Source organism: Nanorana parkeri, unplaced genomic scaffold (genome assembly GCF_000935625.1).
Source record: "Nanorana parkeri isolate BGI_ZX_2015 unplaced genomic scaffold, ASM93562v1 scaffold1225, whole genome shotgun sequence".
NCBI classification, from domain to species: Eukaryota; Metazoa; Chordata; class Amphibia; order Anura; family Dicroglossidae; genus Nanorana; species Nanorana parkeri.
In genome coordinates, this window is record NW_017307493.1 from 491,738 (window position 1) to 508,616 (window position 16,879).

Consider the following 16,879-nt stretch of genomic DNA (forward strand, 5'->3'; position numbering starts at 1 on the left):
GGGTCCTAGGTGACATTAGGGGTCTTGGAGACCCCTGATGTCTCCATAAAGAGGACCTGTCACATATTTTGCTATCACATAGGGGGGTTTTATTAGCCCCCGTATGTGATAGCAATAAAGTTTAGTGGAAAAAAAAAAAGAAAAAAATTAAAGTGCCCCCCCCCCAAAAAAATTTTAAGTTACACATAAAAAAGAATTAAAGAAAAACACATTTTTTTAAAAGTCCCCACCCATACACGCATGCAAACATGCGTCGGGGGCGCATACGTGCAAAAAAGACGATTGCGCCCATTACGCCGCACATGTTACATATCGCCGCGAACGTCGGAGTGAGAGCAATACGTTTAGGGCCATCAATCACTGATAACACTAAACTGATGAGCGGTAAAAACGTTTAAAGTGTCGCCTATGGCCAATTTTGGTTGCCGTCGTTTTCTGCGATGTCGCAGGTGCGCGCAATTTTAAAGCTTGACATGTTTGGTGTCTATTTAACCGACGTGACCTGATCTTTTATATTTGACCAAAAAACTGGGTAATAATAAATGTTTCCTAACAATGTTACAAAAAACGTTTTTTTTGTTCAAAATTTTCAGTAATTTTTCCTAATTATAATAAAAAATAAAACCCGTAGTGGTGATTAAATACCACCAAAAGAAAGCTCTATCTGTCCCCAAAAAAATGGTATAAAATTCATTTCAGTACAGCGTTGCATGACGGAACAAACGTCAGTCAAAGTATCGCAGCGCTGAATACTGAAAAATGGCCTGGCCAGGAAGGGGGTCTAAACACCTGGTCTTGAAGTGGTTAAAGCTGGTCATTTTTCCCATAAGCTACAACAGAGAGGAGTTTATGCTGGAAATATCCCTTTCATTTCTCATCGAACCGTGTCATTTGGGTGGCATTAAGATAGTTTCAACCAATTTCCACCCTATTCTTCATCATTTGATTGCCGGAAAGCAAACGATTGTGATTGAAAGCTGACTGAAATTGCCATGAGCTAAAATAACAAAGTTATACCCACCTGAAGCTCTTAAGACTTGTCCCTTCAGTCTTGCTCCTCCTTTGCTCCAGTGGTTTAAGGCCCTGCGAGTCATCACGTTCTCTACAGTGTATAGGATGTGAGGACGCTGAGGAACATTCCATTAGTGGATTGGAAGAGGAGACAGGCTGCAGAGAGTAGTGTGGGAGCGAGCCAGGATCATGATTCAGGTGACTATAACTTTGTTATTTTAGCTCATGACAATTTCAATCACAATCATTTGCTACCGTGTTTCCCCGAAAGTAAGACCTACCCCGATAGTAAGACCTAGTGCTATCTTCAGTGATTTCTGTAATATAAGACCTACCCCGATAGTAAGACCTAGTGCTATCTTCAGTGATTTCTGTAATATAAGACCTACCCCGATAGTAAGACCTAGTGCTATCTTCAGTGATTTCTGTAATATAAGACCTACCCCGATAGTAAGACCTAGTGCTATCTTCAGTGATTTCTGTAATATAAGACCTACCCCGATAGTAAGACCTAGTGCTATCTTCAGTGATTTCTGTAATATAAGACCTACCCCGATAGTAAGACCTAGTGCTATCTTCAGTGATTTCTGTAATATAAGACCTACCCCGATAGTAAGACCTAGTGCTATCTTCAGTGATTTCTGTAATATAAGACCTACCCCGATAGTAAGACCTAGTGCTATCTTCAGTGATTTCTGTAATATAAGACCTACCCCGATAGTAAGACCTAGTGCTATCTTCAGTGATTTCTGTAATATAAGACCTACCCCGATAGTAAGACCTAGTGCTATCTTCAGTGATTTCTGTAATATAAGACCTACCCCGAAAATAAGACCTAGTGTCTTTTTTCGGGAAAAAAAGAAAATAAGACAGTGTCTTATTTTCGGGGAAACACTGTAGTTTCCAGCAATCAAACAATGGAAAATAGGGTGGAAATTGGTTGAAACCATCGTAATGCCACCCAAATTACCTCAAAAACATTACAGCCCAAACTATCAAATTGACCTCTGTTGGGTAACTCCTGAATGAATGTGCTCAGTTGTCACACTCCCTACAATTCCAGGACATCATGTGGAAAATTATTCTACTGAAATCTCAGCCTAGCATAATTTGTTGGGTTTTTTCTTCTCTCCTGGGCTCCAGCAGGCAAAGGTCTGCTGACATCATCAGGTGTAATGCAGGTTCCATACATTTGCATTAGACGTAAGGACACAGAGAGAAATGTTACCAGTCAGAGCAAAGGGGGAGAAAAGGAGAGTGACAACCACCGGGGAGCTGGAATCCGGTAAGTAATCTGCTTTTCTTCAGCCCCTAGGTGTAAACGAGCACTTATTCGGTTTCTAACAAACTTAAAGCCCATCTCTGGGCAAACCAAATTCTACCCTTGCAGTGGGGCTACCCGCGCACGCCAAGGGTGGATAGTGGTTTGCCCAGAGATGGAATTAAGGTTCTTAGACACAGAATATGCAAACTGCAACCACATTGAACCTCAGCTACAATGCAGATCTTGAGGCTGACGTCACATAAGTGATCCCGATGATGGTGACGACTCAACAGCATTAGGATCATGTGCCTGCTTCTGTGGAGTTGCTCCTTTGCCAACCAGGAAATTAATATGCGCTTCCCCACTACTGAAGATTTGGCAGCATTCCAAGCCAGTGATGGCATGATTCCATTGAAGAAATTAGATGCTCCCTCTCAGGTAATTCTGCTAGGGGGATGTATGACATTCTGTTGCCCATCCGTACATTTGATTGTAATGTAGCGGACTTAGAAATTATACACTTTACCGATAGCACTAGCCCAGAAGTACTGTTTTAGTAAAAGCACTATTAGGCTTTAAGTTCACGGGAGCAGCCCTTCTAGAAACACACATTTTAGAATTCACTGCACCACTGAATCCGACATTCTGAGAAACCTTCGAAGCTTTTCTATGAAAGTCACTTTCCTTCGACTACTTTTCTTCCCATCAGTTATGCTCAATCCTGCTGTGTATTTTGCAGCTTTTTCTCCCTAGAGAAGGGGTGGATTTTCTATATACAAATGGCACAAAACACGTACTGTAAACCTGCTTGAGCACAAATTCTTCCTTTATCATGGTCAGAATTAAAACAAAAATAGATTTGGAAAAAAAAAAGGAGAGAATTTAAAAATAAGGTAATAAATAGTAAGGGTCCATTCATATATACACTATATTGCCAAAAGTATTGGGACGCCTGCCTTTACACGCACATGAACTTTATTGGCACCCCAGTCTTAGTCCGTAGGGTTCAATATTGAGTTGACTCACCCTTTGCAGCTCTAACAGCTTCAACTCTTCTGGGAAGGCGTCCACAAGCTTTAGGAGTGTGTCTATGGGTATGTTTTACCATTCCTCCAGAAGCGCATTTGTGAGGTCAGGTACTAATGTTGGACGAGAAGGCCGGGCTCGCAGTCTCCCCTCTAATTCATCCCAAAGGTGTTCTATCGGGTTGAGGTCAGGACTCTGCAGGCCAGTCAAGTTCCTCCACCCCAAACTGGCTCATCCATGTCATTATGGACCTTGCTTTGTGCACAGACATGTTGGAACAGGAAGGGGCCATCCCCAATCTGTTCCCACAAAGTTGGAAGCATGAAATTGTCCAAAATGTCTTGGTATGCTGATGCCTTAAGAGTTCCCTTCACTGGAACTAAGGGGCCAAGCCCAACCCCTGGAAAACAACCCCGCACCATAATCCCCCCTCCATCAAACTTTACACTTGGCACAATGCAGTCAGGCAAGTACCATTCTGGAAACCGCCAAACCCAGACATGTCCATCGGATTGCCAGACATAGAAGCGTGATTTGTCACTCCAGAGAACACGTCTCCACTACTCTAGAGTCTAGTGGTGGAGTGCTTTAAACCACTGCATCCGACGCTTTGCATTGCACTTGGTGATGTAAGGCTTGGATGCAGCAGCTCGGCCACGGAAACCCCTTCCATGAAGCTCTCTACGCACTGTTGTTGTGCCAATCTGAAGGCAACACGAAGTTTGGAGGTCTGTAGCTATTGACTCTGCATACAGTTGGCAACCTCTGCGCACTGTGCGCTTCAGCATGCGCTGACCAGCATGCGCTGACCTCGCTCTGCCATTTTACGTGGCCTACCACTTCGTGGCTGAGTTGCTGTTGTTCCCAGTTGCTTCCACTTTGTTATAATACCACTAACAGTTCACCGTGGAATATTTAGTAGCAAGGAAATTTCACGGAACATCTGAATCCAATGATTTGGAGGGGTGTCCCAATACTTTTGGCAATATAGTGTATGTGTTGCACATTACCCACATTAGTCCACTGCGTTGTCCTCAATGTTCGATGGCAACCTGATGCACAAACGTGTGTTGTCATGCACGGTAACACACTACCATGGGTTGCATTAGGAAAAATGGTGTAGGTCGGATTTTAGCGATGTTGGCCCAATTAAATTATCAATAATACAACGCACAGTTGTTAACGTACTGCAACAATTTGAAAACCCCTGGAAAACAACCCCGCACCATAATTCCCCCTCCATCAAACTTTACACTTGGCACAATGCAGTCAGGCAAGTACCATTCTGGAAACCGCCAAACCCAGACATGTCCATCGGATTGCCAGACATAGAAGCGTGATTTGTCACTCCAGAGAACACGTCTCCACTACTCTAGAGTCTAGTGGTGGAGTGCTTTAAACCACTGCATCCGACGCTTTGCATTGCACTTGGTGATGTAAGGCTTGGATGCAGCAGCTCGGCCACGGAAACCCCTTCCATGAAGCTCTCTACGCACTGTTGTTGTGCCAATCTGAAGGCAACACGAAGTTTGGAGGTCTGTAGCTATTGACTCTGCATACAGTTGGCAACCTCTGCGCACTGTGCGCTTCAGCATGCGCTGACCAGCATGCGCTGACCTCGCTCTGCCATTTTACGTGGCCTACCACTTCGTGGCTGAGTTGCTGTTGTTCCCAGTTGCTTCCACTTTGTTATAATACCACTAACAGTTCACCGTGGAATATTTAGTAGCAAGGAAATTTCACGGAACATCTGAATCCAATGATTTGGAGGGGTGTCCCAATACTTTTGGCAATATAGTGTATGTGTTGCACATTACCCACATTAGTCCACTGCGTTGTCCTCAATGTTCGATGGCAACCTGATGCACAAACGTGTGTTGTCATGCACGGTAACACACTACCATGGGTTGCATTAGGAAAAATGGTGTAGGTCGGATTTTAGCGATGTTGGCCCAATTAAATTATCAATAATACAACGCACAGTTGTTAACGTACTGCAACAATTTGAATGGACTATAAATACTGTATACCAATGACTTGCACTATGCCAATCTGAAGGCAACACGAAGTTTGGAGGTCTGTAGCTATTGACTCTGCATACAGTTGGCAACCTCTGCGCACTGTGCGCTTCAGCATGCGCTGACCAGCATGCGCTGACCTCGCTCTGCCATTTTACGTGGCCTACCACTTCGTGGCTGAGTTGCTGTTGTTCCCAGTTGCTTCCACTTTGTTATAATACCACTAACAGTTCACCGTGGAATATTTAGTAGCAAGGAAATTTCACGGAACATCTGAATCCAATGATTTGGAGGGGTGTCCCAATACTTTTGGCAATATAGTGTATGTGTTGCACATTACCCACATTAGTCCACTGCGTTGTCCTCAATGTTCGATGGCAACCTGATGCACAAACGTGTGTTGTCATGCACGGTAACACACTACCATGGGTTGCATTAGGAAAAATGGTGTAGGTCGGATTTTAGCGATGTTGGCCCAATTAAATTATCAATAATACAACGCACAGTTGTTAACGTACTGCAACAATTTGAATGGACTATAAATACTGTATACCAATGACTTGCACTTCTTGCTAATAGATGCAGATTTGCTACTTTCCACGCTTTTTCCCTCATCACTTAACAATCTGCACAGTAGGTGACATATGTAGTTCCAAATAAAACGATGCGTGCTATTGGTTAAGCTGTTAAAAGGAGTAGTATTGGGAGAGGAAAATGTACTCTTCCCAATATTTCAAGCCGGCATGTGACACTGCAGGTTCTAAGCCGGCTCTATAGATAGACAACTGAGTGATCACGAACTGCTAATCGCTCAGCTTATGGTCTTCTCCCTGCAGAGAGCGGTGGCTGTCAGTAAGGAATTCCCCTCCTCTCTCTGTTCCTCCAGTGCTCATTGGAAGGACTGACAGGGGAGGGGGCAGGCACAGCTGACTCTTTCTTTAAAGAGGCAGAGCCATCTGTCAATCAGGCAGTAGGGTGGATCCTAACAACACTGTCGGGACCTTGTCCAGGTGTAGCACGGCTCTGCGCTGTCAGCAAATAGCGGACAAAAGGCTGCTATATGCTGACTTTGGGTCACAGGAGGACATTAGTAAATTTCCTTCTTTGACCCAAAAGAGGACTAAAGCCAAAAAATAGTTTGGCTTTAGTTCTATTTTAAGCTTTCTATTAGGGATGCACCGATACTTGGCATTTTCATGAGAACTACCAGGGTTGCAGCGGTTGCAGTTGGGACCTGACTCTGGCGCTCCACCATTAATTCTGAAATCATTAGTCTGTATTGTTTTAGAAAAACTGTCACATGACAAGAAAAACGTGTCAGTACTTGTATCTGTAAGTACTTGGGTAAATAATAGTACTTGCAAAAATGGCATCGGTGCATCCCTTATATAGGTTTATAAAACAATATCATACATTAAAACAGAGATGTACAAATCCCCGGAGCTCCGTATGTGCCTTACAAATGACAGCTGCCTCCAAACTATAAAAAAAATTTTCTAGGCTAGTCTTGGAGCTGGAAAAGTATCTATGCATGTACTTGTACGGAGTACGGTACTTGGTATCGGTGCATTGCTACTTCCTATGTCACCTCTATACCTTGTTCTAACTGCACATCAAGTCTGCGTGATCATCTCTGCCCAGTGAGCTGACCCAGGATACAGTAATGTTAAAGGAGATCAATGAGGTGAGTTATTTCCACTCATCCTCATAGTTCAAGCCGACCTGTGACAATGAAACTGTCATACATCGATTCTATTGATCGGTAAGAGAGCGAACACATACCGTCGTTCGCCTACTTTCCAATCATCTCCCTGCAGAGAACGTCACCTCTCGCCGCAGGGATTCCCCCCCTCTCTTCTCCGATCCTCCAGAGGTGACTGGAGGAATGGACGGGGAAGGGGGCAGGCATAGCGGGCTCTGCCTTTAGATAGGCAGAGCCCGCTGTCAATCAGTTAGCTGGATGGATCTCGACAGTATTGTCGGGATCAGTCCCGGCTGCGGCACTCTCAGTATATAGCGAGCTATATACTGAGCTTTGGTTCACAGGAGGAGGTTAGTAAATGTCTCCCCGTGACTCTAAAGAGAACTATGGGATAAAAAGGTTACCCCATAGTTCTCTTTTAAAGCAAATGTAAATTCTTATTAAAAAAAAAAAACAAACTCTGACATATATCCGTTTATCTCTTCTGTCATAATTGCTTCTGCCTGCCTGTCAGCTTTTGTATACACTAAGCCGCACATGCGTATACTCAGCGTACAGGCTCAGCACGGCTGTGTGCCAAGATGAAGTAACCGAGCGGGAGTTACATCATCCCAGCCAATCAAGAGGCTGAAGACTCTGAACCCCAAAATAGACTCGAAGAAGATGGACGCAACCAGCGGCAAAGAGGAGCGCTAACATCTCAGAACTGAAGAGGATCACTTGCAACATAAGACTGCCATAATGTGCACTAACACACTATGGTAAACACCACCCGGGGGGAACAAAATTATTATATTGTGCTGCCAGTTTACTTCTGCTTTAAACCAAAAAGTGGAAATAATCTTATGGACCTATGACTCTGAATGCCCAAAATGCAACTTTGAACCAGGTTCATCCATCCATTTACTTTGGCGTTGCCTAAAATTAACACGCTATTGGGAAGAAGTTCTCTGCAAAATAAATTCTGCATTTGGTACTTCTCTCCCCAATACTCCTCTTGTATGTATACTGGGTGTTTGAGTCATCCGAGTTGGACAATTCTGTTACTCCCTTGTCCGGAGATTTTTTCGCTGCGCTCGAGGAATGTTGGTCCTGAAGTGGATTTCCCCTAACCCTCCATCAGCGCAGGCGTGGTTGGTGGAATTGAATTGTTTGATCTCCTATGAAAAACTTACATTTCAACATAGGGGGTGCCCTTGAGAAATTCTATGAAATTTGGGATTGCTGGAATGCCTAGATGAGGTGTTTCTTCCCATGTCTAGTATTTATATTATGCTGCATTTTTTTTTACGTGGTCCTGCCATTCTTTTTCACTGTCACTGTTTTCTAATTTTTTTTTATATGGGAGCCCCGTGGGGAAATGTTGTGCTGCTGTACACTCAACGTTTTTAGGTTTTTCTCTTTTTTTTCCTATTATTGTAAAATTGTTAAAAAGTTAATAAAAATTATCAGATATAAAAAAGTAGGGATGCACCGATATATCGACCCCTGAAACATATCGGACGAAAATTGCACTTTTGGCTAAATGCCGAAAGTGGCATTTTCCTGCCCATACATCGGCGCATCCGTGATTAATTTCCTCACCGCTGCTCTGTGTCCCAGCGTGGAGAAGAGAAAGTGACAGCCGGCCAAGCGCTGCGGGACAAGAGCGCTGTGAGCGGCCAGTGTCTCTTCTGCCACACCGCTCGGCCGCTTATCACAGTGCAGCAGAGCGGTGTGGGGGCCGAGACAGCGCTGTCACAGGAGGCTGGGCTCTCCACTCGCACCGCTCACTCAGCCTCCTGTGACAGTGTGTGTCAGAGAGGAGAGCAGGCTACGAAAACTCAGAGATCAGTGATCGCCAAGTGTTTGTAGATAATTGAGGACATGGTATGATTAATATATCCTCAATTATGAATGAATGGGAGTGATCTACATCCCTCCTGTTCATTCATAATTGTGGTTATAGTAAACATACTATGTTCTCCAGTTATCAATGAACAGGAACACTCAGAGGATTCCTGTTCATTGAGATTGTGTTCTCAATCTCTTTTTCTATTTTAAAAGGGAAATATCAGGGGTCTGTTTAGACCCCTAATATTTCCCCGACGCCCCTAAAAGTAAAGTAAAAAATTAAAATATTTAATAAAAAAATTAAATACAAATAAATATTTAAAAAATTTAAAAAAAAACATTTTCGGTATCGGTTTTGGCCTGACAATTTTTTCTTTCACAAAGGTTTTATTTGGTTTTTATATATCGGTTTCGTTTCAGTTTTTAAATTTCTATTTCGGTGCAGCTCTAAAAAAAAAAAAGAATAACCTTATGGAGCTCCAGCAGTGTGTGCATCACAGGAGTGGCTGGAGAGATTTACAAATCCTTTATTTTCATCACTGATCATTGAATCTTAAATAATGGGTAAATCTTGTTAGCAAATGGAATCTCTACTATGTTGAAGACCAATACTTTATGTGTGAATCTTGCTTGAATATAAATGTGACGAGTAACTCATTTGTAATTGAAATCTAAGAGATGCAAAGCACACTGGGAATCCAGAAAGGTGTTGGAAGTGATGGGCAGACAGAAGGTAGAGCTCACTTCATGAAAGAGAATTTTTCTAATAAGCTTTGATTGCATTATCAAAAACAACATTAGTATGTATTCCTATTACAATGCTAATGTTATAACAGGATCGGATATACTGGGACTTTATAACCCCCTTAAAAGCTTGGTGTAAATGTGTGCTAAGAGGTTTGTATTTTTGTTTATTCAATTTTATTTTTTATTTAAATTTAACAATGCCAAAGATGGATTACAGCAAGTTACAAAGATTGGTTATGAGGCATTTTTCTCTATGCAGGTAAACATTTTTCATGACATCTGGCCGGCCATCCTGAAGGGATCACAAGAGGAGTGGACAGGCAGACGGCGGGACGCAGCCACTTGCTATCCTGAGTAAATAAAAATAAGGGATGCAATACAGAGAGGAGTACCCCCTGTTGATCATCCCAGCAGGTCCATCTTGTTTGAGCTGTACTTAGTATACATAGATCATAGTCTTTCAACAAGAAGATTGTAACATATGGTTGTGGTGCAGTTTGCTGTACTGGTCTTTGGTCTCTGTTTGCGTCCCCCATGACCACCACTTGTGTTTTGGAGTTTCCTTCTGGATATAGGGAGATTTTTCAGATAACCCACGTGCCAATATTCAATCTCGGTTCCTGAGGAAACTATGGTTGTCAACTATTCTCATCATCAATTAGTTGGTTGGATCCCCTAGCTCTCTCCTCCACGCTGGGAGCACAGCAAGCAGTGGGTGGGCCAATAGCAGGCTGGCTATTGCACCAGCCCACTACATTTACATTCAACTGCCGTCTGCCGAATCTTGCCACTGTCATTCCCTGGCTGAAGCTATTCAAGCGTCATGTGCTGACAATACAATCGATAAAAAAATAAATAATGATGATAAAAAGGTGGGAAAAAAAGTCATTTTTAGTTTTGGCATGACAAATTCTGCTGCTGGAGGTGCATTGCAGTGCCATTCATTTCAATGGCACCCCAAACGCTCCTCCCACCCACAGTGTGATCACCCGCACTGGAATGCAGGATATCGCAATGCCGTGCTTTCCAGTGCAGTGCGATTGCAAAAAATTGTGCATGCAGTTTTTTTCTTTTTTTTTTACGTATTAAATGTTTATTACGTTTTTCAACAGATAAACACTATACAATGACAGTTGTGTAAACAAATAGACATGCAGTTTTTTTCTAAAGTAAACTTTATGTTTGTAACACTGCATTTGTGTATTTTCTTTTTAATTAAAGATAGTATTTCATTTTCTTTACCTGATTAATCAAAAAAATTATTTGGCCAACTAATCGATTGAAAATCATTAGTTGCAGCCCTAAACCCTGTACACCCAACTTTAGGCATGGGCTACATTTCTAATGCCTAAAAGGACCAGGAAGTGGAAAAATATTTTTCATAACAGCATGCAGAGCTGCATGGGGTTGTGTAATTTAAGGCTGGGTTCACACCTGGGCGTACTATAGGTGCGTTTTTTCTGCTCGTTTTTTCGTTCAGTGAAACGCGCGATCGACGCTCGTTTTTAATACCTCCTTGGCGGTATGATTATCTTTTTTTCCTTTATTTTCTCTATCTTTTTTTCGGGGTTTTTTTTAACTTTCAAACTTCCCGCCGGTTCCGCCCCCCTGCGACGCGGACGCCCGCAAGGGACGGAATACGGCACACTCGGGAATAACAATGGGTACACGCTGAAATACGCCCCAAAGAAGCTCCTGTACTTGTTTGGGAGTAGGGCGTTTTTCAGCGCGTTTCCACGGGCTGAAGTACGCCCAGGTGGGAACCATGCCCATAGGAAATTATGGGATTTCACTTGCTGAGCGTTTTTCAGCGCTTCGATCAGCGCTGAAAAACCCAGCCTTAGTGACAGGGGGTAAAGATCTGCTTTAAGTTCTTTCACACTCTAAGCATTTACAAAGGATCAGCTTGTAATGTCTACTCTGACTTTACTAAACATCTTAAATCCAATCCTCTCTAGTGAATGCAGATGTCCTGCACCATAAACAAAGCAATTATTAGGCAATTATGGGCAGATTAGATCTAAAACATACTATTTTGCTACAATCATCAGCCCGTGCAGGAGTCCTGTTCTCACAGGATACAGCGATGTATTATTATTTTTTATTCTTTTTATGACAATAATACCCAAGAGAGATAGACAGAGCTACACTTGAAATTAAATATTTCAGAAGACAGAAAAAAAACAAAATACCAATTTGTAAATTATTATTATTCAGTTGCACACAGCGCAGATTTCAATGGTTACATCCACGCGGTAATCGCAGGAAAAAGGGACATGTACCTTTTTTGCGACACACGACGAGCAGCTGTTTTAGCTCCGATTGGGTTTGATTGCACGGGTGGAATCGTGGTGGGAAACCGTGTGAACCACCCAGCGCACCATTAGAAAATAATGGCACCGCCAGCACGATCAGCAGTGGTGGACGATTTTATGACCACACGGCAATCGTGCACGATTGCCGCACAGTCATGGATCGTGCAGGTGTGATCCTGGCCTTAACCTCTTGCCGTCCGCCCGTAGTAAAAAAACGGACGGACGGCACTGCAGCATCTGCGGGTTGCCGTCTCCAGACGGCAATTTTTTTCTGCTCGCACAGGAGTTACAATACAATTCAATAGAAATGCTCTGCTTGTGCAAGCTTACAATCGAAGCCATTATTCACACAAGAGCATTTTGTAGCTTGCAGTTCAAAGCTCTAAAAATGCTCAATGATAAAAATCCTATGTTTTTAAATTGTGCCTGTTCACATATGAGCACTCAGGTGCCTGTCATTCAATGCCTGAAGCTCAAAAAGGTACATGAACTACTTTAAGGGCTTATTCACACCATCTCCAAACCAGATCTGGATGCATTTTCAGGAACGTGGGTATGTACATTTTTGATGTGTTCCTGTGCATTTTCTTTGAATCTTTTGTACGTTTGCATGCGTTCCGGTGCAATCAAGACCTGAAAAAAAGCGCATGCAGTACTTTTTTTTTTTTAAGTTCTGGAACTGAACATAGTGGTATGAACTAGTCTCACTTTTTACCTTAGGAAAACATGGGTATGAGTTTTTAGACCAGACAATAAACGTTCTAGTCTGGGCATGGTGTGAATGGCCCTACAGAATGGAGCATTTTTGGCCCCATAGACTTTAAAGGAGAACTATGGGGTCAGTGTTTTTCCCAATAGTCCTCCTAAGGGTCACGGGAGGACACAAACTAGCGTCCGCCCATGACCCAAAGCTCAGTATACCACGAGCTACAGCTCGCGGTATACTGAGACCGCCGCAGCCGGGGCGGATCTCGACAATACTGTCGAGATCCACCCAGCTGCGTGATTGACAGCTGGCTCTGCCTATCTAGAGGCAGAGCCAGCTGTACCCGTCCGTTCCGCCAGTCAGCTCTGGAGGATCGGCGCGAGGAGGGGGGGAATCCCCACACAACTAAAAACACTGCAAAATCCCCTGTAAATACCCAATCAGGTGTGAATGTGTGTAAAATGGACGCTGTGAGGGTCAAGTGAAACAAAATGGTAATAACTGAGGGAATTTATATTTTATTTAGCAGGAAACGACCAAAGGAAGTGGTGCTGCTTCCAATCAACCAAACTCTATGACTTCAGGCGGAATTGCTGTGAAATCCATTAGTCCTGCGCTTGCCGGGGCAGATATTAACACAGTAGAGGTCCAATACAAAACTCTGCCATGAACTGCCGCTTTATCATTATGACCTTGGATACGTTACAAACACTAAAGCCAAATATTGAAACAATTATTCAGCACTGAACTCGCGTCTAGATCCCTCTACCGCCTGCACAGTCGGAGCATTCGAAGAACGGCATAAAAAGGAGTTAATCAACGCTCCAAATGGACAACCAAGAGACCTTGGTGCCCAGCAGCTACAGAAGAGGATGTAAGGTCTGCCATCCCGACACTCCCAGACCCTCATTTATAAGGAAGGTGGGGGAGAGAGCTCCGTCAGCACTTCCTGCTCGATTCCTTTTCATTTCTGGTTTAACCTCTAGCCTGCCGAATGACCATGAATAATTAAACAGGGCCAACTTATTACACTGACCGCTACACGGCTGACAATACTTCATTATGCAAATGTTTACACAGCAATCACTGCATTAAAAAAAAAAAACAGTCAAAAAGATTTAAGAATAAAAGGCCGCACAGGCTTCCTGAAGAGACGAGTAACGCAAACGGCGAGGAGAGCCAAGCCATGGCAGGAGGCATTTTTGTCATTGATGATGATGACATCCCAAATGTGGGTATGTCAACTCCTGTGGTACCCAGGGATGGCAGTAAGGGCCACCCCTGCACATAGCACCCCCTCCTCCTTCCTTCTCACTGCTGGAAATCAATAACTCAGAGAGGAAAGGGGGGGGGAGCAAAGCTGCACATCTGCATTGCCTGCATTTCCCCCACATCCAATACAGGCCCAACCAATGGATGAGAAAGCACACATGCAGAAGACTAGAAGACATGACATGTCTAATATAATCAGAATACCAGCATCCTGCAGTATTATACAAGGCACAGTAAAGGATCATGTCACTTCTAGGAATCATAGGAGCTGTCACAATGGGCCTGCACATTGCTCATAGGCATACCATAGGAGATAGGCATACTTTACAGCTACTTGTATATGTCACAGGGGGGCACTGGAGCCTCCCAATCCCTCCCCTACAATAATACACATTTAACCCTTCATTCCCCATACTCCAGTAATGCTGCCTGGCAGAGACCCCCTCCTCCGATCCCCACCAAGGACAATTGCTGACTCACATCGCATTGCAGACAATGGTGGCCCCCATAGTGCAGGCCTCTCAGCAAGGCAGCATAACCCCCTCCCAATAAAAATCCGCTATTCCGCCTCAGTGCAGCCCTGTTCTCCACCTCACCATGAAACCTTTCCCTGCAGCTCCCACACAGCGGCCGTCTTACCTGGAAATGCTCCTGGAAACGGATAGGTAGAATCTGTGCCATGGTTGCCGCTCTTGCCTCAGTTTCCAAGTGCAGCTCGTAACCGTGTCCTAAGGAGACTCCGCCGGCGGCGCCCGGGACACACGGTGTGACTGAGCTACAACCCGCGCAAGCGCACTAACAAGCCGGCCGCGCAGGCTCAAAGATGGGCGCACATTCAGGGGTGTGGATGTTGCTATGGGAACCTTACTTGAATGCTCGGGGGGTCTCGGTGTGCTTAGGGAGGAGGGCTCCCCCTGGCGGGAAGATGGGGTAGCTTAGGACAAGTGGCGGTCGTGTCACGTGACAGTGCAGGTTTTTGGGAGGAAGATGTGATGCGGCCACTGACCAGTATCCTCCGACATCATCACCCAGTTTATAAGGGGCATGGTACTCTGCTCCAGTACAATGCGAAGCCTCAGTGAAAATATTGCTTTAAATATTTTCAATATTCGCAGAATATGGAAATGCAAAATGCAGAGCAGCCGAAATCTGATGAGAAGATGCTCATGTACTGGACTGGAGTGTCCTCTCCCACAATTTGGAGTACTCATCGTTCCCCAGGAAGCACTTTTGAAAAAACCTGTAAGTGTTTGAACTCCGGGTATCTCTCAAAAAATCAGCTTGCATTCACCTTACAGTGGGCTCTGAGCACTGCAGAGGTTAAATCGCTGGTGTCCAACTTGTGGCCCTTTGCCAGTTTGTGCAGCCCTTGTGGCTCTAGTCTGTATTTTGCTTACCTAGGTGCTTACTTAAAGTGACAATAAACTCAGGAGTAAAAAGAAAACTATGGGGTAAGTGTTTTTCCCCATAGTTCTCTTAAGGGTCATATATACTAACCTCCTCCTGTGACCCAAAGCTCAGTATATCGCGAACTATAGCTCGCGGTATACTGAGACCACCGCAGTCAGGACGGATCCCGACAATGCTGTCGAGATCCCCCCAGCTGCGTGAGTGACAGCTGGCTCTGCCTATCTAGAGTCAGCACTGGAGGATTTGTGAGATGAATCCCTGCAGGGAGAGGTGACTGACAGTCACTGCTCTCTGCAGGGAGATGATCGAGAAGTAAGTGAGCGACGGGATGCATTCGCTCACTTCCCAATGTATTGAGCCGACGTGTGACAGTTTCATTGTCACGCGTCGCCTCGAACTATGAGGCTGAGTGATTTTCAGTCTCCTCGTAGTTCTCCTTTAACCCCTTCATGACAGGCCTTTTTTTCATTTTTTGCACCCATGTTATATTCCACATTTTAGGCCTGAAAATTACTTTAAACCCCCACACATTATATATTTTCTGAATGCCAAGACCCTATACAATATAATGGTGGTAGTTGCAAATTTTTATGTTGCGCAATATTAGCGCAACTCCTTATTAAACCCCAAAATTTAGTGATAAATTTAATTAAATGCCCCAAAACACAACAAAATACCAATTTTTTAAATGAAATATAAAAGATGACGTTACAACGAGTAAAACGATACCCAACATGCCCAGCTTACAAATTGCGTGCGTCCGTGAAACGGCGAAAAACTGCAGTACCCCAAAAAGTCAGCAGAAGACGCTTTAAAAGCCCCCACAGGTCATCAATTTAGAGATACCCCAAAATACTGGCCCTAGAATTATTGCTCTCACTCCGGCGTGCGCGGCGATACCCAACATGTGTAGAGGCATTCGTTGTTTTCATACGTAGGCGCACCCGACACGTGTTTACGTGGCGACGCACGTGCTCGCAGGGGCGGGGAACTTTTAAATGTTTTTATTATTATTATTAGATTTATTTGATTTGATTTTAATTTTAAAAACAGTTTTTTGGGGGTTTTTTTTACTTTACTTTGACTGCTATCACATCTTATTTGTGTATCACTCGGCTGTAGATCCTCAATCATCTCTGAATTCATGCTGACACTGTCCTTCCTTCTGGAGGGTGGCTACTTTTATTCCCTATGGTCCCTGTGTGTGTTGTAAAGTAGCCACCGCTCCAAGCTCGCTCCTGTGATGGACTACAATCTCTCAATTAGTTTACTAATTTGTAATAAGATTATAGTCCATCACGGGAGTGAGCTTGGAGCGGTGACTACTTTACAACACACACAGGGACCATGGGGAACAAAAGTAGCCACCCTCCAGAAGGAAGGACAGTGTCAGCATGAATTCAGAGATGATTGAGGATCAACAGCTGAGTGATACATAAATAAGATACATTTTTTTTAATAGTTAAGTTACTTGAATTCATTTTTAAGATTTAACGTTTAGCGTCACTTTAAAGGGTTAGTTCACCTTCACATCAACAAAAATAAGTACCTATGCTTTCCAGCTTCTGCAGTATA

General features: G+C 43.8%; 1 protein-coding gene across 2 annotated transcripts in view; it reads right to left on the reverse strand.

The window, feature by feature from the left end:
• Positions 1-14,750, reverse strand: part of CLTCL1 (clathrin heavy chain like 1) — an 80,516-nt gene extending 65,766 nt beyond the window's left edge. For both annotated transcript variants that reach the window (XM_018568662.1, XM_018568661.1), the window contains exon 1: positions 14,534-14,750. In XM_018568662.1, the coding sequence (XP_018424164.1) occupies positions 14,534-14,575 (42 nt within the window). In that variant the 5' untranslated portion in view covers positions 14,576-14,750. The remainder of the gene's footprint in view (positions 1-14,533) is intronic.
• Positions 14,751-16,879: the final 2,129 nt, after the last annotated feature.